This window comes from Branchiostoma belcheri, unplaced genomic scaffold, assembly GCF_001625305.1.
Source record: "Branchiostoma belcheri isolate BF01 breed outbred unplaced genomic scaffold, Haploidv18h27 scaffold5, whole genome shotgun sequence".
Lineage (NCBI taxonomy): Eukaryota > Metazoa > Chordata > Leptocardii > Amphioxiformes > Branchiostomatidae > Branchiostoma > Branchiostoma belcheri.
The window spans coordinates 4286631-4310601 of NW_017804131.1; the positions used below are offsets into that span (position 1 = coordinate 4286631).

At 41.3% G+C, this 23971-nt stretch overlaps 3 protein-coding genes across 3 annotated transcripts; 1 reads left to right on the top strand and 2 right to left on the bottom strand.

Annotated features, from left to right (window-relative positions):
* The first annotated feature begins 1164 nt into the window (after nucleotides 1-1164).
* LOC109479834 lies at nucleotides 1165-6232 on the top strand. The gene is made up of 5 exons (XM_019781847.1): nucleotides 1165-1561; nucleotides 1856-1950; nucleotides 2944-3072; nucleotides 3213-3349; nucleotides 3530-6232. The coding sequence occupies exons 1-5, from the start codon at nucleotides 1195-1197 to the stop codon at nucleotides 6225-6227; spliced, it is 3426 nt and encodes a 1141-aa protein (XP_019637406.1). The 5' UTR covers nucleotides 1165-1194; the 3' UTR covers nucleotides 6228-6232.
* Nucleotides 6233-7204: 972 nt separating this feature from the next.
* LOC109479897 (coiled-coil domain-containing protein 150-like) lies at nucleotides 7205-8714 on the bottom strand. The gene is made up of 5 exons (XM_019781949.1): nucleotides 8628-8714; nucleotides 8292-8369; nucleotides 8055-8134; nucleotides 7683-7791; nucleotides 7205-7332 (listed from the first exon to the last, which is right to left on the bottom strand). The coding sequence occupies exons 2-5, from the start codon at nucleotides 8295-8297 to the stop codon at nucleotides 7222-7224; spliced, it is 306 nt and encodes a 101-aa protein (XP_019637508.1). The 5' UTR covers nucleotides 8298-8369; nucleotides 8628-8714; the 3' UTR covers nucleotides 7205-7221.
* Nucleotides 8715-8782: 68 nt separating this feature from the next.
* LOC109479674 (coiled-coil domain-containing protein 150-like) lies at nucleotides 8783-23730 on the bottom strand. Its single transcript, XM_019781663.1, has 25 exons — nucleotides 23670-23730; nucleotides 22298-22557; nucleotides 21641-21778; nucleotides 20834-21010; nucleotides 20241-20309; nucleotides 19987-20103; nucleotides 19532-19661; nucleotides 19248-19291; nucleotides 18932-19024; nucleotides 18429-18536; nucleotides 17898-18022; nucleotides 17648-17732; nucleotides 15096-15143; nucleotides 14770-14883; nucleotides 14239-14331; nucleotides 13929-14012; nucleotides 13521-13691; nucleotides 12986-13114; nucleotides 12461-12630; nucleotides 11898-11991; nucleotides 11307-11476; nucleotides 10551-10677; nucleotides 9890-10084; nucleotides 9011-9079; nucleotides 8783-8900 (listed from the first exon to the last, which is right to left on the bottom strand). The coding sequence occupies exons 1-25, from the start codon at nucleotides 23728-23730 to the stop codon at nucleotides 8799-8801; spliced, it is 2973 nt and encodes a 990-aa protein (XP_019637222.1). The 3' UTR covers nucleotides 8783-8798.
* Between the last annotated feature and the right edge of the window lie 241 nt (nucleotides 23731-23971).

Here is a 23971-nt window from a genome sequence, read left to right on the forward strand (position 1 = left end):
AAATAAAAAAATTGATTCTGGTCCTGAATCAACTGAAAAATGCTCATGTTTTGCCCCCAACAGTTGAGGAAAGTCATTTTCTTCCTAGTTGTTACAGTTTTCCCAACTATCATCGCAGTGGTTTGATTAAAAGTTCAAAATTCAATGTTTAAATTTTAACCCAGCCTTTTGTGTTGACTTCATGGCTCATTCCATAGCATTTAAGCCTATAATAGGATGCCTAGACCTGTTTTTATTTTTTTTTTCCCTGTCGCTTCATATTTTTTCTGAAAAAATCCGAGAACCAACAAATTAAATTGGTGTGGCCTTAATGAGAAAATCTTATCTCCAAATTGAAAATCTTTTGCCTAGAATCCAAATTATGTGTACTTACGTCTGTATGAAGATGATTTTTAACAGCTTCAAATTACCTTATATACATGTATGTCATCACTTGACGATATGCTCGGTAGACTATGTTCTTTAGGCTTACACTTGACATGTCATAACACAGAATTAGTAATGTTTTAAGATAGATAACATGTATTATACTAGCTTTCTTGACTGAAAGTCCGGTTTTCTATTCCCATGTATGACCTCAAATAGAGTTACTAGTACTAGAATTTCTCCTGTTTGGAATCATTTACTCAATGATCAGACTTAAAATATGTCTATTCACTCTATTGCCATGAATAAAGGACCAACTTTCACAACTTCCCACCTCAGAAAGTCAGTTTTCCTTATTGTGTTATCTGTTTCTTGTGCTGACAACATACTAGACAGAAAAATCCCTGGCGCTGAATAAGTACAAAAGTGGGAGACGCCGTATAGCACCACACTGTGGTGCGGGCGACGATGTCACTGGTCCCGAGGACATAGTTCCTTGCTACTCCTTGCTACCACGGTGACGTTTTGATCATGTATGAATGACCCCCACGTATAAGGTCACAATCGAACAATAGAAAATACGTAATCTTCTATATTTGCGACATTCTCACCTTCGAATTCGATTTGTTCCATAAGAACCTCGATTCGAACAGAACAACTGGTTCTTCGAACGCGCGGAAATGGAACGCCCGTTTAAATCGACAATTAACGGTAATTACCACAGTTACGTATGTCAAATTACTAGATTTTCAGTTGGACAAAGACAACCTTGTGGTTTGGAAAAGGTAGTCGACAGGAATTGTTTTAGAAGCAGTTCAGTAGTGCGTTATGAAAGCAGTTCTGGCGGGAAGGACGGGAACATCTACTGATGAGGGGGGCCAGGTGAAACGCACCAGCGCCACAGAACGTCTGCAGAACCTAGACATCTCATCTTTGGATGGAGACACGGCGAAAGCACTTCTCCACAAGATTCTCACAAGTCTTGAAGATGTCGCGAAGATGAAGTCGTCTACCACGACCGCTGAGGAACAACAAAATCGTCCCAAATCGGGTTCTTCTACTCCCCCGGATGAAGTCAGGCGAGCGTCTGAAATACTGCTAGGAATGAGAGGCGTCGACCAATCAAGTGCCGCCACGTGTCAGGACACTGCAAATGCAGAAAATCGACATCAGACTGGAAAGGATGAGACCAACGGTACGTGAGAGTGTGCAAAAGTAAGATCTAATCTAGTGACGAGACAAAAATTATCACATGTACATGTACGTGTATATTAGGTCATAAAGGGTATCTTCGCATTATACAGAAAATGGGAAAATATTAGTGGGTCGAACTGCAAATTTGGATGATTGGGGTGTAGAAGTACATGAACATGTAGTAGATACCGGCAACGGTATTTCTACAACGATAGGGGAAAACATGTACATTAAGAGCTTACTATTATCACAGTATACCTATTTAATAGTAACAATATATATTTTACGTTTTCAGCACCCGCATCTTCCGATGATCTCGCTTCCCGTACCAAGAGCGCCATCTCAACACTGGCAGATCTGTGCACGGCGTTGAGAGATGCCGAGCCGCAGGTACTTCTGTGGTATAATTATCATGTTTTTGACTGATATTCTTGAACAGTATTTTCGTTAGAAATGTTATTGTGCAATTTTTCATCATTGTCTGATTTTAACAGCCGTTCCGTGGTTAGAGATGTTAATCATCTCTTATTACTTTGCAAACCTGATTGACAGAAAACAATATTCAATGTTACCAGGTTGTGAATGAAGTCCTCCCTAGAAGGTACCACCACTTGGTTCCTTCTACATCGGCGCCCACCCTTCTTCAGGCAGTGGCAGTTCCTGGTCCCAGAGTCAGCCCAGAGAACACTGTAGTTACTGAACCTCCAACACTTCCATCCCCGGTCACTGTGGCACAAGTTTCATCTCCAAAAGTATGAACTAGTTATTTGTATCATTTGTAGTTACCTCCATGAAAAATGGAGGTATTGTTTTTGGCCTGTCTGTGTGTCTGTCTGTCTGTGTGTGTGTGTGTCTGTCTGTCTGTGTGTTTGTGTTTCTGCACATTTGTAGTCAGCATAACTTCAGAACGCCTTTATGGATTGTGATGATATTTGATATGTTGGTAGGTCATAGGAAGACAAAGGCCAAGGTCAAATATGGGCCTCCTTGTGGATGGCCTTGGTACTGCAGCAGAACTTCCGTTTTTTGTATTTTTTGTCATGAACATGCTATGGTCTGGACTTTTTGGTGACAGATAGCTCTTCCTGACAGGAATAAGTGGTGTGGGTTTTGTCTCCCTAGCAGCTTATTCTGGAACTGCAGGGGACTTTCTGGCGAAATCTTCAAAAACCAATAAGTCCAGATAGGAACAACTTATTTTCATCATTTTTGGTGTGTACATGTAGGTAGCTGATTTACATATCTACATGTAAATGAGAACTTTGTCACAGGTACCTTGACTCATTGTCGTTCATTTTTTCAGTACAAAGTAGAACAATTCATTTTCCTCCATGCAAGATTGACTTCATGAAAGGATTTCATTTTGTGTGTATCCTTCCGCAGAGAATCTTTATCCCCGGTAAGACAGCGATCCGCCCGATGCCTGATTACTGCCGTGTGATCTTCCACCCATCGAGTCCAGACATGGACAACAGAAAACGTAGGGCCAGGACCGTCTTCTCAGCACAACAGGTGAACAACTAACTTAAAAAAAATCCATTACTCAGTTCAAAAATTAGGGATATTTTTAATACCACGAAGAATTAATAGCACCAGGCGTTTGAGTCATTGTATGTGATCATCTCTTCTTCTTCTTCTCTTCTTTTTAATAGTTGAAACGTTTGGAGGAAGAGTATAAGAAGTGCAGCTACCCTGACAAGGAGCGTCGCCAAAGCGTGGCGGATGCTACCGGGCTGACGGAGGGCTGTGTACGGATATGGTACCAGAACAGACGAGCTAAGGACCACAGGTAGTCCATTAACTTTTAAGACATAACCAACCTCATTACACATTTTAACATCTCTAGTTTATACATATAGCATTTGCAAAACGATTTGCCAAATTTGATATGCAGTTATGATTGAACAAATCAGTGCATTGAGTATCTCAAGATTCTTGAAGAAAATAGTTGTGCATCTTCTTTTATTAGGCTGAAGGATTCAGAAAGGCAGCGTGAAGGTGCGTCAGTTTCGTCTACGTCACAGCCGGAAATGCCAGGTATAATTTCGTCACGTCCGGTAGAACCTGTCAGCCGGCTGCCTCCTTCCGATACCGCTCCACCAGCAACACTCAATCGGGCTGAGGAGGCTGCGATGGAGGCATTGGTGAACCTGTCTTCTACAACTTCTGCAGAGACCACGGCTTCACATAACCCCAATGATAGCCTCGATTCTGCAGCACAGAGTGACGAAGCACTGCCTGATACTAATATCAAGTCTTCATCATGCAAGAACATTGATGCAGTTTCAAAATCAGAACTGGTCGAACAGAGAAATGTCGCTAATCTTCAGCAAGCCACGGCGAAGAAAGAAAAAACACTGATGATACAAACCGAGCATAACCGTAATGCTAACACCAAGTTAACCCCAGTGACAGATTCGTCTACTGTTGACAAACCATCAGACGACGTGCGGAGAGTTCCGAGCGAAGAAGTCGTGAAGGCGTCAGGTGCGACAAGCCAACATAAGTCACAGAGAGCGATGATAGCCTCCCTTGTCGCACAAACGCTGAAACATTCGGAAGGTCCGGACTGCAAGAGAACTGTGGTACCGATTGCGGTGGTTAACATCCCTATTGTTCGAGTTGACGGTAGCACAGGCGAAGGTGTAGACGGTTCAGGGAAAGGTTCTGAAAAGATGAAGCCTGTGCCCTATGTTGCCGTCGCTACAAGAGTTCCAGTCCCAAACACGGGAGAACAACCTGGAGGTTCAAAAAGGGGAGATTTAGCAACACAGTCTGGAGAAGTTTCCCGCCGTGCTACAGCCATTGGAATCCCCTTCCAGGCCCTTCAATTCCAAAACCAGTGGACAAAGAAGTCTTCAAACGTAAATCAAAAGCACGACTCTTCAACCACCGTTACGGCCAAAATACATCCTGATGTCCTCATCTCTACGGCACCAACTATCACTCGCACGGCGACATCCTCCAGCGCTTCTAAAGTTTCTTCTCTTCTGGGATTTTTAATCTCAGATCCACAAGCAAACGCGAATCAGTTAGCCAGATCGTCGAAGCCAACCGTACAGGACGCAAAGCCCTCAGAAAAGGGATGTGGCGTAGATAAAGAGAAGACTAGGTTGCCCAACTCTCAGATTCCCTCGACAATTGTGCTTCGCCTACAGCCTAGACCTCCGACAATGACAGCAAAGCCGTGCACTACTGCTGGGAAACCCTCAAAAGTCTCTGAGAAAGAAATGGGCCAACCAACTTCCAGTAGAGATGACTTCAGTTCAACATCTGGAACGAATGATCGAAAGAGAAAAGTCAGCGAAGCAGAAAGGGTCAACAAAGGGCCTAAAGTCGTGCAGACTCAGATGTGGAGGGAACTGACGGAAGAAAAGAGCGTAGCAAAGAAAAGCAAAAACATAACAAAAGGGAGCAAGAAGGCCAGCCCATCACAACTGATTCAACCTTCGACACAAGGCAACCAATATGGAGATGAAACTCGGGAAAGAGAAATTCCTCCAAAAGAAACTGCAAGGGATAAGAACAAATACGGAGAAAGAGAGCAACCAAAGCTGTCGACCGCTGACACCAAGCACCAGACTAGTGCCTGTACTGTCGAGTCTGGTGGCGATGCGCTGAACTTAAAGAACAGCCATCCAACGACGCTTCACTATAAGAAGGGACGAGTCTGCCAATGCCATAAGTTACAGGAAATCATCGACTACTGCGTCCGAAAAGGTTCCGAGACAGCCAAAATCGACAACTCCTGCTCGACGACCAAAGACGATGGGTCTCTCCAAAGGCCACGAGAAGGGAAAGGACAAGCTGGCGAGCCACCGCGTCAAGTCCCCAGGTCCGGCGACTCTGTTCCCAAGACCAGGGCATCAGGAACCGTGCGGCACTTGAAGATTACGACGCCGATATCAATAGCGACGACTGGCCGTTTGGCAAATGTTCGCAGTTTCACAAGATCTAGAGTCCCGGTTGGATCTGTCCGGGCACCGCCGGTCATCACCAACACTCAGCACGGTGGAGGTTTCCACCGTCCAACACCTGCCAGTTTTCGTCACGTCAACTTCTCGAAGAAACCCTGCCCCCTACCCGCTACAGTGATTCCAAAGTCTACACCAGCAGCCACTGGGCAACTGTTCCTGAACAATCATCAGAAAACCGCTGTTCAACTGAAAACCAGAGGCGTTCGCGTTGTTGTATCCCATCCCTCCAACACTGTAATTCTGCCAACTCTTCCAGTGTGTACGGGCCATACTTACACATCACCTCCGACATTCACGAGGCCAACGGTCGGTGCGGTTTCTCAGCGGGCTCATCCTACATGTGGCGCTGCAGCTATGTTCCGGTTAGGGTCAGTTTTGAAGAGGCCCAATGCTAGTACCTTCAGGCTTCCATTGGTCATGAAACCTGTCGAACGTAAAACTACAGCAGCAACCACGGGATACGTATCAAGCGGGATCCGTCTGCAACCTGTTCAGAACAGAGGACAACAACCTGCCGCTGGATGTGTTAACAGACCACCGCCTGACCCTCAAGGGGATGGTAACGCTCTGAGGAGACTGCAGAGGTTCACCGACGGGTTTATGGAGAGGCACCGCTCAAGTGCGCCCTCTACCGAATCGCGCAGAGATGACAGGCCACCTCCCGCTAAAGTGCGACGCACGGACATTTAAAGTTAAACTCTCGCTCAAGCAAGGGTGAATTGAACAGTCTTTGAATGCTCTACACGTTGAATGCTGCTAATGACTAAATTGTAATTGATAACAGGAGACGATACAATTTTTGGACTGTACACAACTTGTTGGTTGCAGGGCATTGAGTGAAATATAGATTTTACGATTAAACTGAACTGGCATAGTATGATAAAAATTTTCCCCTTGTGTAGAATATGGTGTTTTGCTATTTCAAACATTTGCATTACTTTATAACCTTGCAAATTATAGGCAAAACAAGTTACATGTAACCTCCTGTAAATGGAACTGAATGTTCGCATACAATGTATAAGAACATAGTATGCTTTGATTTGGTTTGTCATTCATTGAATGTCATGTTGAAGGTTTGGAAACTCATCAGTTCCGAGAATTCACATCTTGTAGTGTTTAGAACAACTTAAAGTATTACATTGTATGAGATAGCCTTGTAAAACATCTTGAAAATTCTTATTTATTGCAAAATTCATTGTATTTTAGATACAGTAATTTATGTACAATTTTTCACACAGTTGAGAAGAGTTGCATAAGTTACATTGTATAGTTCTCACTTTTTCCCTGTTTTAGACAATAAGAAAATAAAGGAACTAATTCCATTTCGAATTTGATCAAAGGAGTATACATGTATATACCATAGGAAAATAATTGGTGGGGGATTATCTCCCAATATTATGGTGACCAAATATTTATTGATACAAAATACAATGTTTAACATAGATTCTAAAAACATCTATTTTAACTTGCCACCAATACATATACCCAAAAGTTCTGAGGATACAAAAATAATAGGATACAAAATGTTTGAATGAAAATCTAGGAGCACAAACAAAGAAAAAAATACATACACTGCTTCTCCAAATAGTGGACAAAAAGAACTTGTGTTGCAAGTCTTAGTACTATAATATAATAACACTGTGAGCATTTAAAACAGTTAATAGTCTTTTGTGTCTACACAGTGTCATAAGATGCCCAGTCGGTCAAATCTGTCTCGCTGACTTGTGTCCCTGGAACGGTCCCTGGAGTCAGCTTCCAAGTAGTCGGCAAGTCTCGTAATCTTCTTTCTGCTCTCCTATAAAAAGGAAGATTCCTTTTCAAAACTAAATTTCTCCTTTTCCTTTAAAACAAAATCCGTAACCCTATATTGCTTCTGAAAGATTTTACGAAATAGGTGAAAATAGTTTTCTAAAAAAATAGACGAAATTCTGTCGGTTTGGATTGTCCTCTCAGCAAATAGAGGATTAGATTTGGCTGACACACATATTGTTCACCACATCACGTCGTAGGAAAACAAAGTTGTTACATGTACCGTGAATCATGTCCACCAGACGTTATGAATACAAAATAGGTAAAAATAGTTTTCTAAAAAAATAGACGAAATTCTGTCGGTTTGGAAGTAACTAGTACTTTGTTTCTACTTACCCTGATCATTTGTTTGGCCTTCTCTGCCTGTTCATCAGCCTTCAGCCTCTCCTCCTGCAGTGCAAACCTGCTCTCTAATGTGGCACGTTGTAACGTTTCCTGGGTTTTCCTACACAACAAACAAACAAAGAAACAAAAATCTCTTGTCAAAACCTTCATGGCTTAGTAATCACCGGTACCCTTGAGGATGTGCTTGATATTGCCCATAACATACAAACATACTATACTCACAAGTACTGCAAATTCCTCTACTACAAGAACTAAGCAATGTTGAAAATTCAATTCTGATAATGTATTGATGGTTAACATCTTCCCTGTTGAGTGCCTATAACAGACATTAGGAGGAAAAGGGTTAAAGATGGAGGATCTCACCTTGACTTGTCCAACTCTGTCTGAAGATTGTCAAACTTGGATTTGAACCACTCATGGGCATCTTGAAGATTTTTGGATACCTAGTATACCATTTAAAAGAAAATATGGACCATACATTATAAAGTAATAGTAATTGTTCTTTTGGTCAATATCAATTGATACAATGGGAATATCCTGACCAACATAATGGTCGACCGGTCCTTACTTCATGTAAAAAGAATGTATGGCATGTCTTACCTCCATTGACTCATTATTAGCAGCATGTAGTCTGTCTTCTATGTCTTTTCTTTTGCCCTCTATCTTCTTGGCTTTATGCTGAAAATATGAAACAGGTGTTGGACTGCTGTTTGAGATGGCTATCATGTATTATCATTTACAGCCAGTATCAAAACTAACAGGACCAAAATGGTAAAGCTGTAGCTTTTCCAATAGAACTGTATTAAAGCTTGAAAATTAATGTCTTTCAGATATGAAAATACAGTGTACTTATACATAACCTTAAAAGAAATGTGACACCTTAACTAAATCTTACCCATGTATGGACTCTATTAGTGCAAAGGAATAACTACTCACCCTGTATTTTTCTGTTCTTTTTCTTTCCTTTTCAAGTTCATCTTCTTGATGCCTACAGAAAGAAAAAAAAAGGATACCTGTTACTGGTATGGTGTGACTTAATTTGTACATTATGCACAAAATACTGGGCTTTAGGTTTTACAGATTTTTCAAAAAAGGATCAGTACAAACTCACTTCACGGCTTCTGATGCCTCCACCTGTGCCCTTGCCAGGGCCTTTAGTTCAGACTTCAGACCGTTTATCTCTTCCAGAAAACTACTGATAGTTTTTGCCTGTAAAAGAGAATGAATTTGTCATATTGTCCCAGTAATAGGACACACATACATTGTATAACACACTATCAACATTTGGATGAACAATGAGAGAAGAGAAAGAGTTCTACCTGTTCTTTGTTCTTGCTGATGTATTCATTCTTCACCTTTTCCAAAGACTCCAGCTCAGCCTGTATGGTCTAAAACACGGGGGGCATGACATGTTGTTTAGTTAACCAAGTTTTGCCTGTTTTGGTCTATACAATCATGACAGTCACTGTATTTCTTCTTTCAAATTGACAGACAGATTAGCTACATGATAGGGCTGCGGACCGGTACACTGTACCGGTCCAATACCGTAAAAATCGTTTCGGTACAGGTCCAAAATACCGGATCATGACGTAACGAGTATATACCGAAATGGCTAGTTTACACCATGTATATGACTAAAGATAGGTAAATCCTACCACAAAGACGAAAAATTAGCACTGGAAAAGACGTAAACACCGTCGGATTGATTTGAGATCCTCAGTCTCACGAGACATCGCGAGAGTGTGGCTGATCCAGGCTTGTGATTGGTCAACAAACTCAAATCAGGTCAGAGGTCAGTCATTTTCCCTTCCCTCCAACACTTTATTATTGTTTCTGTGTCATGATTGAAAAAGTGAAGAACACGTGTTAATTTGTCAAATTGTTCAGGTACAGGTACAGGTCCGGACCTGTACCTAAACCTCTGTACCGGTACCTGTACCTGTACCTGATGTTACGTTTAGGTACGCAGCCCTACTACATGACATAGTAGGATGCAACAGTCTGAGTGAAAAGATACAGCCTTTCCTGTCTTTTTTCACTAGTTTGCTACAATTTTCTTAATAGCAGACAGACTAATACCCAAGCTTCAGGTAATTTGGGACTCTAAAACATCAAAGAAAAGGCCTGTTCTTAGTGGCTAGTCAGTAAGGGAATCCTCAGTATCTTGACCTTGCCATGTGTGTGTTCATGGTTCTTACCTTGACCTTGCCCTGCGTGTGTTCATGGTTCTTCCTCTCCTTCTGTAGCTGGTCCAGCTGGACCTTCTGGCTCCTGATGCGGTCCTTCAGCCTGGCCTGCTGCTGCTCCAGCTCGTCTATCCTGCCCTGCAGCTGTTTGTTGGTCCGTGACAGGTCCGAAACACGAGAGAACGACTCCTCATGGACTCTCCGCAGCTGTACAAACCAGAAACAAATAACTGATTGACTGCACATTGTACAACAAAATAAAATAATAAAAACGTTTCTCTGCAGCATAGCACAGTTTAACTGCTGCAGTGCAAGTTGCTTGTTTTTTTATACAAGCAGAATTTGACAAGTCCACTTGCCTAGGGCAAGTAAAAGTACCGATCATGCAAATGCAGTTCCCCCTGGAATTGCCCAATCAGAAAAGTATCATTTGTTGGGGGAGTAAAAATACTATATTGAAGCCAGTCAAAATCATGTCCATTTGTCACACATAACATACATACATATCTGGACTTTGTTTATTCTGCTGCCGGCTTCCCTATCTCAGGGGTGGGCAGCAGTCAGCTAGACTGGACTCCACATCTCCAAGTGACCCTGTCCAGAGGGTCAGTGTTGGACAGCCCACACATTCTGATGTCAGAAAACTAAATTTTACATGTCCTCAGATAAATACCTCAGTCAGTTCTTTCTGATGTCTCTTCCTGGTTGTCTCCCTCTCCTTGTTGAACTGCTGTTTGAGATTCTCCAGTCTCTCCTCATAGTTTCTGACCTCATGTTTCATCTCTTCACTCTCCTGGCTCCTGATGTAAAGACAATAATGCAAACTTTAAGATACGTTTAATTTGAAATAGTTATATATAAGATGAATTTTGACAGAAATATTAGGCCACACCGACTTAATTTCATGGATGACATCCGCCTGTTCTCAAAAAAAAAAAATCACGTCCTCCGAGGCTCTAGGCCTGGGTAGAGTCCATGGTAGTTAGCGACAGTACGGAGCCGGTGGTAACTCTGAAGGATGGCACCCAGGCTACCGAAGCTCCACGACGGCAAGAACTCAGTACATACACACAGTTCCCAATGTACTGCCGCAAATTCACAATACCAGCTATGTATTCCTGTGCTTTAGTAGCATTTTTATTTTTGGCCGGAATTTTTTTTTATTCGCCCGCGCGCACTAGTTTGGGGGTCTTCTTAGGATGTCATCCATAAAATTAAGTCGATGTGGCCTTATTTTATGTCTTACTTGGGTGAAAATGTGAGTAATTTTCAATTTCTTTCGTACAATGTTTCTGTGTATTTTTCTTTTATTTCTGTCTACAAATAAAACTGCTATGACCTGGTTGTGCATTATCTAAGGAAACCACAAAATGTACCAACAGCTCTACATTTCAGGTGTCTTCAGAAAGAGCAGGCATTGGTTGGTTACCTGGTGGTTTTGATCTTGTCGAGCTGGAAGGTTTTCTGTTCTAGTTGATCCTGTAGTTTGTCCAGGTTGGACTGTAGCTGAGAGTTGGACTGTAAGATCCCCTCCAGAGATGCTGCCAGCTTCATGTTATCCTGCTTGGTCTGGTCAAGTGCTAACTTCAATGGCTCCACCTATGTGTTTGGAATAGAAGTGCAGCTTTTTAACCTTTGGTCAATTCTGTCAACATACCTCATTTACAACACATATGAGGAAAAATTATGGGGAGAAGAGGTTACAAAATCACTGGAATATGGAATGCTTTACAGAAAAGTAACTGTTATTGCTATAAACTGGCACCAAAAACACTTGTTACTGAACTTGTCACTCGACTAAAACTGTCCCTCTCCTTGGTGCTGAAAAGCTATCAAACCACAACTTTCCTCTCTTTCTCTAAAACAACTATCAAAATAACACTTTTGTTCCATCACCTGGTGTCAAAAATTACTCACATTGACTGCCTACACATTGTTAGGAACTAACAGAACAAAAACACCTCTTTTGACCAGGGGAGTCAACGAAACATTTTAATTCTAGCTTTGTTGCTGAGTTCACCTCATTTGATTCCATGGCCTCCATCTCTGCTACCTGAGACTGAAGGGCCTCTACCTCCCCCTGTAGCTGTCTGATGTTTCTCTGGAACTGCTGCCTGTAAAACACAACAAATGATGTAAAGAAACAAATAGCAAATGAATCTACAACAATACTGTTAATGGTACGAAGCACTAAAATATTAATATCCTTGGTTAAAAAATGACCTTGCTTCATCTTTTCATCAATCACACAAAACAAAATCAACATCACAAACCACAGTGACCAAGAATTATCACTTACTATAATTCCTATTTTGATATTGTGTAAAATTCATATCATAAAATGATAATTCATGTTTAGTAGTCTCCAAGAAGACCTAGTAGCAATTCAAACCAGTCAAAAAGGAGTCAAATATCAACCAGTAAGAACGACACCCCACTGTTTCTTTAGTTTAATTTTCACTCCAATATCTATCATTAAATCAAACAAGCAGCAGAATACAACGCAATGTATACAACCGAATTACATTGATTTTTAAAAAAACATTTAGGCATGGCTACAGATGAAATTCTTCCTGTCCTTACCGTTCATTTTTCATAGCGGCTATCTCGCTGTCCTTCCTGCCCAGCTCAGTCTGCAGCGCCTCCACAGCGTCCTGCAGCTGTGTGTGGGACTGCATCACTCCCTCCAGGGTACTGGCCACACGGGTACTGTCCTGTTTAGCCTCCGACAGGCTTCTCTTGTAGCCTTCCAACTGGGTAAGACGTCAACAACAGAAATAAAGCATCCTGTTCAACTTTGATGAAACAGTACAGCCCTATGGTTATACCTCGGAAAAAGTTTTAAATTTTCCTTTCTATATTCCAGCTGGGGAAGACAGAAGTGACGTATCCTGCTCAACTTTGAAATAGTATGGCCCAAAAATTTAAAGTTATTGCTGTAAACTGACACTACAAAGACTGGTTAATGACGGGGTATCACCCAGCTAAAACTATCCCTCTCCTTGGTGCTGAAGAGCTATCATACCACATGACACCTTTGTTTCTGCCCCTGGTGTCAAAATATAAACACTCACACTGACTACAAATAGTAAAGAACTAACAGAACACCTTTTGTCTTTCCCTTTCCTCCACAGCCTCGATGTGATCCAGTAACCTTTGACCCTCCTTGACAGCCTCGTCCCTAGCCTTGATGGCCATGGCAAACTCCTCCTCTTTCCTCTCAATGGCTGCCTGGGCCTACATGTCAAAAAGTAGTAGGGTAAAAATTCAGCGAAGGAATTGTATGCTACTAAAACGAATTTCTCTTAGCTACCCAGCAACTTTCACATTTAGTACAGATAAACCGGACAGTGAGTGTGAGTGTGAGTACAGGAAAAGTTTTAACAGTTCTGACTTGTTCAAATTTTGTCAATATCTGATAACAAACAAGGAAAGCCGCTAGTGGGTCGACCAAAATCGTTTTGTTTCTTCCTCTAAACAAACCCGACCCACATGCCAAATATAATTATGATTCATCATTGCCTTCTGAAGCATTATGCTGTTGACACACACACACACTGCTACAAAAACATAACCTTCTTGTCTAAGGTAATAAAACAGCTTCATGGACAAAGATACATTTAACAGCTGCATCCCAGCACACCTGTCTGAGTTGACTCTCAGTTCTCTGCATGTTGATCCTGCAGGCGTTCAGTTCTGCAGCTGCTTTGTTGAACTTGGCCTCCACAGCTGCGTTCACCTTCCGCAGGTGCACCACCTCTGACTGGGCGTTGGCCAGGGACTCCAGCTCCTGCTGTAGCTGGTCAACTTTTGTCTGTTTCAAAAGAAGGAGACATTCAGCATCATGACAGCATGATCAGTTTACTTTACTAGAAGAGAAATATGCATGTGTACAAACATGCTGAACTTTACTAGCCTAAGGGGAATGTCTTAACATTACGATCTTATTATCCCACCCAAAACAAATCTTACTCTCTTTGAATGTGAACGTCAACCTTCTATGTGCACTTTGCAACATTAGGTGTCAGAGTTAATGAGTATAACTCTTTACCTGTAGTTTCCCCTTGTCATAAGCCAGTCTGTTCTTGCTGTCTATCATCTCAGCCATGGCCTTCTCAACCTGCTTCTGGGATGCCTGCACAAAATGGTTTGGAAACAATCTAAATACTAAATCTGGGATGAACAATTACCTGAAAATTTGCAACATTATACTGCTACTGTGAGTTACTAGTACTACCAACAATAGAGCTAAAGGCTGAAATTTCAAAACAAACATTGTTCTGTTAAAATGTTGGTCTGGCATTTTTCCTCCCCAGGCTCTAACATGATTGAAGCATAGAGAAGTTTTTCTCCAGTCTGACCTGTTGTTGTTCCACAGCTCCCATCCTCTCCAACAGTCGCATGTTCTCCTGTTCCACCTGCTGTCTGGCATTGGACAGGGCTGAGATCTCCAACTGGGCACACACGGGGGGTAGGGTTTGAATCGGATGGGAAAATCTAAGTGTTTGACGCGTGCAGTTCTACATACACCGTGTTCCATGTAAGACAGTGAGTAGAACATTTTAGTAGTACAATGTAATTCCAGATTTTTTCACTGTACTGTTATGTTCCCTGTTTTCACTGTCACTTCTGTACCATGAACTTATCAGTACAGTTAACAAATAATTCCTGGACTTTCTTTTTCCTGCACCAGTGAACATAAAGTTCCCACAGTGAACATAAAGTTCCGTGAACATGTCCATTTTTCTCAGACCGTGAACTTTTACTACCGTGAACAGAAAGTGAATTACAGTACCTTTCACAACTACAAGAAATACTTTTGGAATATTTTCAGTTCAAACATTTTTGCCAAAAAAGACAACATTTTAAACTTGATAAGATGCATGCCCCACCTTGTACTGCTGCATTTCATCCTGCAGTTTTTGTCTCTCCTCTGTCATCCCATCGACAGCCTGGTTCACTTCCTCCAGCAGACTCTGCTTGTCTTTCAGTACTTGTTCCTTCTCCTGTAGTGATTGATTTGACTGGCTGATTAGTTAGTTATTAACCAGATTGACCAAGTTGTAGAGAGACATCTAGTATACACAAACATGAATGATAAAATGTCATCAATGCAATTTTCAACAAAGTATTAACAGGTATGGCAGATACTTTTGGCTGCAATCCTTGTTAAGTGCACAAAATGGCACTATCTTAAAAGAAATAGTTAAGTACATACCTTTGTCAGTTGCTCTATTTCCTTCTTCAAAGTTTCAATGACAGAATCCTGAAAGTGAATAAAAAGAATGTCAGAAAAAGTCAACAACCAAGAGAAACCATTTTGCTTGACAACTCAAACTGTAACATTGAAAACTTTACCCTAAACTTCATGGTAAGACTTGTATCCTGCTGAAGCTTGTGTGCAATGCTCCTTTGAGACCATGCCATGGGTAGTCCCTGTTGAAACTGTCTGTCTGCCTGTGTCCAGTAGGATTGAAACTTGAGACTGGAGGAGAGGAAACCTTGTAACAACGATGTCCTAAGCTGTTCAAGCAAACGTTTTCTTTGTTTCCTTAGCAACTTGACTTCTTCCTTCAAGCTCTTTGTGATGGGGTCACGTTCCTTTCCTAAGTCTGAGGTTTGAACCATGGTCTTTCCTCTAACACTTGACATCTTCAGAACAAGAGCTCGGGTGTAGGAAGACTTGTATTTGTGAAGAGAAAGCTGTGCTTTCTTCAAAACGTACTCCTCACATTTTACCACTTCAGTTTCTTCTCTCTTACTCTTTCTGACAAGATCTTGCATTTTCACAATTTGAGAGGAATCTGTTTTTTCCACCCTGTGCACGCTGGCTCTTGTAGTTCCTCCTTTTTTCTTCAGAAGGCGTTTCTTTTCTCTTGTCAAAATCTTGATTTCTGTTTTCAAGCTGTCTAATACAGGGTCCTTTTCTCTGAGGTCAATGACTTCCATTGGCCCTGAAGTGTCCAAGTCAGTACTTATTGTGTTTGCTTCAAAATCTTTCTGGTCACTCTCTCCCAAAATGTATTCCTCGCTTCTCCTTGAGTCTTCTTCTAAGACATGAAACAAAGGGTCTGTCATATCAAGAACACTTGGCCTCAGTCCTTCTTCTATTTTAGAGTCATCCTTATCACTTGAACTGTCCATCATACTTTCCCTGCTTGGTGGAACATAGTCTTCTCCCAGATGGGATTCTCCCAAATCCTTCCAAGAATCCTTCAAAACATGTTCTTTGTTCTTCTTTGGACTCTTGCCTAGGGGAGACTGCAGATCCAAGACTTTAAGAAAGTCCTGCTTGGAGAGTTTCTTCACCAGAATGGGGTGCATTGGAGTGGTATTTCCCACGTGAAACATTGTTGTTGTTTCTTTGTTTTTGTGCCAGTATGGCCAATAACAAACACTGACATAAACTCACAACAGAGGGCCCTTAGGGGGGACGCTAACATTTAATGGATTATACCATTTCAAGAGAGGGTGGGGATGTTTTTTGTTTTCATCTCACTAGTTCTTAAATTGACACTGCTAGTGAATCTTGAATTCTATGACGTAGATACTAAAAATGTTCTTACATAGATTAGATCTATCTTCATGTTTTCAAAGTGTAACCATGTGTAGTTGAATTGATATTCAAAAGTGCTGATGCTTTAGTTGACCCTGGCTTGTGTGTGGCATGTAACTAGTCCAACCACTCTTTCACACTACGTAGCTTCTAACAATTTGTCACACCCATGATGAGATTGTTGCCTGGGGCATCTGAATCCTGCTTTGTCCATATAGTCCAGGGGATAGGTGCAAAAACTACTCATATGATGAGAAAAGCATAGAGCATAGTGGTAGAGCCATACATTTTGTATTACAAACTGTTCTTTACATACTCATGGCAACTGAACTTTCAACTTCCACTTGCAGCATGCAAGTACCTTTAAAGCCTTTCAATCCCTATTTCACAGTACAACTCTGATCCAGAATTACCAACATGTACAGTCCCTAGACACTAATTAGTTTAACCCACTTTGCCCCGTGTGCTAACTATTGTCCAGTAATTGCAGTTAATTGTGTTTTGCCTCCAGTCAAAAAACGAAGAAAGCCGTTAACAAGAGAACAGCTTAGAAGAATTACTAGTAACATCAATGATCAACAAAATGTTTTCCTTTGAAAACATCTGGTGAGAGTAGAGCTGTGTACCTAAACAAATTTTAGGTACAGGTACAGGTACAGGTACACAGGGTTAGGTACAGGTCCGGACCTGAACCTGTACCTGAACAATTCGACCAATGTATATGCTCTTCTGAACTCCTGTAATAACAAGAAAAACATTGGTATAGGTTTAATTTTTGTTTATGGAGAATGTTCAGATAAAATATAGGTAAAAGTAAAGATGTTTTTGTTTTCATGAACACACTGTCCTTACACAGGGACCCATTGTTAACCAGCTATTTACACATTTGAGGTCACAAATAGGCATAAAATTGGTGTGAAATTGTTTAGGTACAGTACCGGTACTGAGGGATTAGGTATTTTGGACCTGTACCTAATTAATTTTTCCGGTACAGTATCGGTACTGCATATCGGTACACAGCTCTAGGTGAGAGTGTATATCACTATGTTTTGTCTGTTGACAGTATCAGTCAGTAATCTTTATTTTTCTAAAGGTTATTACGGTAGTTGATTTCCTAGGAATGACACTAAACTTTTCTCTTATGTACATGAGATAATCACCCCTTTCAAAGAATTTACTAGGAAAGATACGACAATGTTATTGAAGTTCCTCACCAGTTTCTTGACTTGTTCCACGGACTTGTCTTCCTTCAGCTGTAGGTCTCTCTCCAGACTAGAGATCTTGGACTTCAGTTCATCACTTTTTCCACATAATAGAAAAAAAGAACATGAAAATCAGACTGATTTAGCTGTCATATTATTTCTGTAACATAAAAACCACATGAATATCAAGTAGTCTCAGAAAAGTTGTATTTGCTTATCATGATACTGATTTTATTGAAGAAATTGACAGTATTTTCCTTACTTTTCTCTCTGTATTATGGCCTTCTCTTGTCTCTGTTGTTCCACCTGGTCTGACACTGTGGCCTTGTGTGTCTGTAGTGCCCTGTCCTGTTCCTTCAGCTGAGTGGAAACTTTCTCCTGCTCCAGCTAAAACACAAAAACATGGAAATAACATTGAAGGACAATTGACTTCAGTTTTGTTATCACCAATAATACTGTAAAGCACCTGTAGTGTTGGGGTACACTGCCTATCAGTTAACAAAAAAAACTGTAGCAGATTCAGTCATGGTGGTATAAGCAAATTTAATGGCCCTTTACAGAAGCCTGTGTACACAAGCTCTTTGTCCGGCTAACTCAGAGAGTGGTGGCGGAATATCAGGAAGCCATCAAAAAGCAGGGTTTAGTTAGGCTTGGCCTATACATGTACATATTGGGGAAAATCATGCTCAGGTTTTACGACAAATTTTCAATGTTTTCAATGGGACTCATGACAACTAAATACTATGAACATTTCCGTCTTTGTGCAGAAACAAGTTGCAGGTTTAACTCTGACCTTGAGTGCATGCTGGTGGTCAGACATGAGTTTAGCGATCTCTCCTGAAGCCGTCTTCAAGGCTTCATGGGCCTCCTGGTTCTCCTTCTCCAGCTGATGATAGGCCTCCTACAGGGAGAGAACAACAGGCTGTATGCACGGCTTATAATCTATAAAACTGTTAGCAACACATATATTACACTATGCAGATACAGTCCCCTGTAACTGTGTACATATGCTACTACAAGTATAAGCACTGACACCTGTGCTGTACAATGTGAACCAGCTAGAATTGCGATGAGAAAGGTGACAGATGGTCACTGAAATGTTGGCTGAAAAAAAACTTGACTGAGTAAAAATATTAAAAAAAGAGTCCTTTTATTCAGTGACTTACCAACATGATGAAACTATTCGCAGATGTTAGCAACATATTTTACATTTTCACCACACAATCTTGGAAATACTCCAGTACAATTCTCTGACTTGCTTGACGGGTGGAACGCTTGAACAAAAGTTCATCCCACCTTTTGTTCCTGGAGGATCCTACGGGCATTTTCTGACTCCCCTCTCAGCTCGACGTTCTGTCTCTTCAGGTCAGCAACTATCTTCTGGTTAACCTGCGTGGAAGCAAATATGCATGCAACATGTTTGAACCGGCTGAAGCTGAAGTTAGCAAGAAGAATACTCTCATTGCATTGATATTCAATGGATTTACTTTGTGAATATGATACTAAAAATGGTGTGATGATTTAATACAAACCAATGTCTACAAATAGAATGATGTACCTGATAGTATTTACAATAGTATTTAAATGGTAACCAAACATTAACAGAACTTACCTGATGTTCTCCCACAAATTTCTTCATCTCTCTTTCTCTTATTTCTGAAAAAAAAACATAATAAATCTCATATTATGAATAGTATGCATATATAGATTATATACAGATAAAAAGACTGAGGTACAGCAAGATAACTTTACTGGTATACAGAAAGAACCTTAGATGATAGATCACGGTTGATACTACAATGCCTACTTGTGTGATCAATATGGATAAAGCAGAATATATTGGATAGAATAAAACAGGTGAAACAAGACAGTCTACACAAAATACAGAGTACTGACCAGTTTCTGCCCTGAGTGTCCTGACTAACTCTTCCACCTGTTCCCGTATCATCTGTTCTTTCTTCAACTCTTCCCTCGCTTGCATGGTCTCCTTCCTCAGGGCGTTACAGTCAGAGGACAGTGTCTCAACCTGGGAGTTCACAAAATATGGTTGGACTTCATTCCTAAGTCCAATGATGACAATAGCTTTTTGCTTGGCTTTCAAATTCAATGATGGTCAATTTCTAAGAGAACTAAGAGATTTGATCTGCTTACACCAAAATGTATTCCTAGTCTTTACACTAAGTATCATATGTTTAACCTTTTCCAAGCTACACCTAACCCCATAAACAATTGAAAATGGCTACTTCAGAGTGATAAAGGTTTACAGACTCTCTGAAACACAAAATCAACTGTTTTTTTCCTCCATATGGAAACATTATTAGAGTACAAGGTATTATAACAGTGCCATCTACCCCATGCCTCTCAGTCTCCACCACCCCTTCCATACTGTGTATTCTGGCCAGTAGTGTAGCATGGGATTCCTCGAGACTGGCTCGCAGACTGCTTTCTCGAGACAACTCTTCTTTTATCTACAATGAAAACAACAGTGTACGTTAAATCTACACATTGACTAATACCAAGGGTATGGCTGGAATGAATAGGACAAATTGAATTTCTCATTATCAATTCATTTCTACAAAATTCTTAAAAATAGCATAGAGCTCACCTCATTCAGCCTTCTTGACAACTTCTGTTTTGTGTTCTTCAACTCTTCATACCTAGCTGTCAGCTCATTCTGTACAAATACGTGTGTGGCACATGTATAAGGGTAAAAATGAAAACGTTACATACTATTCACAAAAGATGAAAACATATTCCTGGGTATTCCTTCTTCCTTCCATTGAATGCTACATTCCATCAATCCATTCATTCATCCAATTATTCTATCAGTGCTTTGAAGCTATTTTATTATATCCTTCCTTTCTTCTCTAATTCATATCTATACAATTATGATGAACACAGTACATGTTGCAAATAATAATAATAATTTTAAGGCTCTCAGTGGCCAATATGACATTGGCGCACCAAATCCGTAAGGTGTTTTTGGCACCCTGACAGACAGATTAGCCTAAGAGGCTCGGTGGGCGTCACTCCACCGTACAGGTGGGGAAGTCGTGTTAAGTGCCTTTCCCAGGGGCACACCGTCGGGCCATGGTGAGTATTGAACCCGGGACCTGTCTGTTCCGAGTCCAACGCTCTAACTGTTGCGCCACCGACGCCACCATGTTGCAAAATCCTCAAACAAAACATGACCCCAACCTTCTCAGTGTTGGCGACCTCCAGTGCGTTGTGTAACTGTTGTACGTCCAGTACTGCTGTCTCCCTCCTGTTCTCAGCCTCCTCCATGTCTCTCTGTAACCTCTCCTGACGACCTTTCAACTTCTTCACCTCACGGTCGTAAGCCTCCACCGCAGCTGCCATCTGTTCGTTAGCTCCCTGGATGGGAGGAGGTTGATGGAAGATCAGACAAGGAAAAATATGCAGTTGACAGTTATTAGGAAAACAGCACTTTGAATCAGAGCAGACTTTGCTAGTAAAGGACAAGTGTAATTCATCAATATCATAGGCACATGATACCTATCATAAGTCTAACAGTACTTAAGATCTTATGTAAAATACTACAAGCTACAAAGCAAAAGCAGTATACTGCATTTGCTTTTCTTCCATTCTTCCATTCAAACATCTGGTCATGAGTCCTATTGCCTACAAGTAATTGGACATCAATCCATATCATTTTTAGGGTAATAAAGCTTCCGAGTAGATCTATGGCAGGTCAATATGATTGGTTAAACCTATAATTGAATTAGTGGTGAAAATTATAAATCATAAAAAATGAATATGCATATGAACAATAACATACAACATTCATGAAAGTATGAAAATCATTTAAAAATCACTATACTGCATGATGATAACATTCAAGATCAGCACAAGATGTTATGAGCCATTAATAAATAAATACAGGAATATTTCACATGATAATCTATACATGCACTTTGAGTCTAAAGTTAAAGTTAGTACCGGTATAATGTTCTAGCTATGTTTTTCAGCATACAGTATACGTACCTGAGTATCTTTTCCCCTTAAGTCCTTCTCAGCCTGCAGTGTGACCAGGTTCAGCTTAAGTGACTGTATGGTGCTCTCAGTCCTGCACACTCTGGCCACAAGTTCCTCATACTTCTTCTGCAGCACCTCCGGAGCCACCTGTATTGAAGGTGTAATACCAAACTTAATGCTCCTACCAATTTTAAACTAATAATCGCTTTTTAAATTTTACTACATTTTTTAAATGTTAAGTATGAAAGTATAGAGTTTGTCGGAATGTGATGTCAGAATAAGCCTCGTACGCGTAAACCACCACAAACAAGTTGTTGGCGTCCAAAAAATTACGGCCAAAATTGCCCAAATTTTTACAACATTCTGCCTACAATAATCCCAGCCCGACACTTTTCTGGATTTCTTCTGCAGATTTTGTTTTAATTATCCGGGTAAACTACAAGGAAGCGGGACGTACACTGTGCGTTAACCGCAGCTACGGAGTTTAGCAGCCCGTCAGGAATCGAGAAAAATGAACGGAAATTTACAAAATAACTGCCCTATATCGATTTCATGTGTCCACAACAATATTGTCTACTCATGACAATCACGGCTGCCAGGAGGCTTGCATGTACATTTATTAGCTCTAAAGTATGTAATAAACCATTCTACTACAACTACTACTACCTGGACCGCCCTGTGCTGGAATGGACTTATAGGATCCTGTACGCCTGGATCCAGGGAATGTGATCTGGATCCCTGTTGTTGAGACATGATCACGCGTGGATCAAACCCCATCTCTGCCAGCTGAGAGAGAAGATCTTGGGTGTCGCCCTCCGTGTTCTGGAGACGACTCTCTAAGACGTGTAGCGTGTCCTTGGTTGGTGACCCCAGGGGGGCCCGTGACGCGGGGATGACTTGTCGTTGGCGGGACATTTCGCCAGGCGCTGTATTTGACACAAATTTGTGGAGACAAAAATTAATGCTGAGTAGAAAAGTATCTCACAGATGACACTTGCAAACCAATGAAAATCAGGATGCTACTGAAGCCTCCAAATTATGTTTCAACTTACCAAGAAAGTTACAGAAACATCTGCTTGAACTTACTAAGCTAGAATAAGTACACTTGTACTTCGTCTAGTATATTTTACCCAGATTCAAAATTTTACAGAACGTCAGAAGCTTTTTGATTTTGGGTTTAATTTACTGTGGCCAAAAAGGCATTACGTTTGATGTTATTTTTGTTCTTCACCTTAAAGTTTCTGTTAACTACCTAAGTCCGACATGACTACATATTTTCAATGACGTTAGACTGATCCTGATGCAACATGCAAAATATGAAGTTCCTACGGATTTCTACTCTAGTAAACAAAAACAAATTTGCCCCCCTCCCCCACTCACTCAGTCTCGAAATTTAAACCATTTCTCATAAAGTCGGTCTGATAGATCTTACCTTTCGAGTCAGGTTATCTTCAAAGACCAGTTCACGTAGTTTTCCCTTCTAAACTGGGTTTGAAACTGGAGAAAATGCCAGTTTCCCTGAAATTCTGGTTTTCAAACAAATGGCGGCCATTTTGGCTTCCCCGTCGTTATTGGTGAGTTGTCACGTGATCACCTACGACGGGAACGAGATGACCTCTCGGTTCCGGGGTAGTCTACCTAAGGTCAAAACAGGTGGTTGTTTGGGTCTCTGGTGTTTTTAACGAGTATAAAATGTTTTTAATTAGTTTGAGGCATATTCGCCATTTCTCTTATGTTTGTTTTGATAAAAGCTTGTGTTTTTCAGTGTAGTGCGCCTGGGAATGTACGATTTAACACCAACACCCAACACAGCAACACAGTATGTGACCGTGAAATAAAAAAAAGAGAAAAGGGCCAGAAAAAGAATTTGGAGGTGATTTCTACGTAACAAAACGCAAAAGCGTGATGAGATGATGACTAAAAACAGGAAAAAAGAGTTGGGTCCCACTATGTTGGCCGGGCTGAGACGCAGTGCCTATTCACGGGCGCGATCCCGCTACTGATCGACACGGGGACTTTTGCCTGCTTTGTTTCCAACCTGGGCCGGTGCGTCCCTCCTTAGGCGACCTGGTTGCCCTGGGCTCCCCCGGGGAAACCATATCGATGCCGAACTTAGCGTGGACGCCCGATCGCCATAGGACAGCACGCCCCAGAACCCCCGGCCTCAAGCGGTCCACCAACCCCAGCCTCCAGGTAGCTGGATTACAGGCGCGCGCCACCACGCCCAGCTGAATTTCAGCCTGCCATTTTGGAGCTATAGCATTTACATCACGTGATCAAGGTGTGCTTTGCACAAATGTCGCTAAGCGGCGCTGTTGCAAGTATCGCCCCCTTGGGAAT

Excerpts from the sequence above, each read along its gene's own strand:
- LOC109479834 (XM_019781847.1), top strand. The coding sequence starts at position 1,195 with ATGAAAGCAGTTCTGGCGGGAAGGACGGGAACATCTACTGATGAGGGG. Across the intron at positions 3,073-3,212 it reads CCGTCTTCTCAGCACAACAG|TTGAAACGTTTGGAGGAAGA; the intron begins GTGAACAACTAA and ends TCTTTTTAATAG. Across the intron at positions 3,350-3,529 it reads AGACGAGCTAAGGACCACAG|GCTGAAGGATTCAGAAAGGC; the intron begins GTAGTCCATTAA and ends TTCTTTTATTAG.
- LOC109479897 (XM_019781949.1), bottom strand. Across the intron at positions 7,792-8,054 it reads ACAGAGTTGGACAAGTCAAG|GAAAACCCAGGAAACGTTAC; the intron begins GTGAGATCCTCC and ends TTTGTTGTGTAG. Across the intron at positions 7,333-7,682 it reads AGGCCAAACAAATGATCAGG|GAGAGCAGAAAGAAGATTAC; the intron begins GTAAGTAGAAAC and ends TCCTTTTTATAG.
- LOC109479674 (XM_019781663.1), bottom strand. The coding sequence starts at position 23,730 with ATGGTTTCCCCGGGGGAGCCCAGGGCAACCAGGTCGCCTAAGGAGGGA. Across the intron at positions 18,537-18,931 it reads GGATCCTCCAGGAACAAAAG|GAGGCCTATCATCAGCTGGA; the intron begins GTGGGATGAACT and ends CTCTCCCTGTAG. Across the intron at positions 14,332-14,769 it reads ATGAAATGCAGCAGTACAAG|TTGGAGATCTCAGCCCTGTC; the intron begins GTGGGGCATGCA and ends GTGTGTGCCCAG.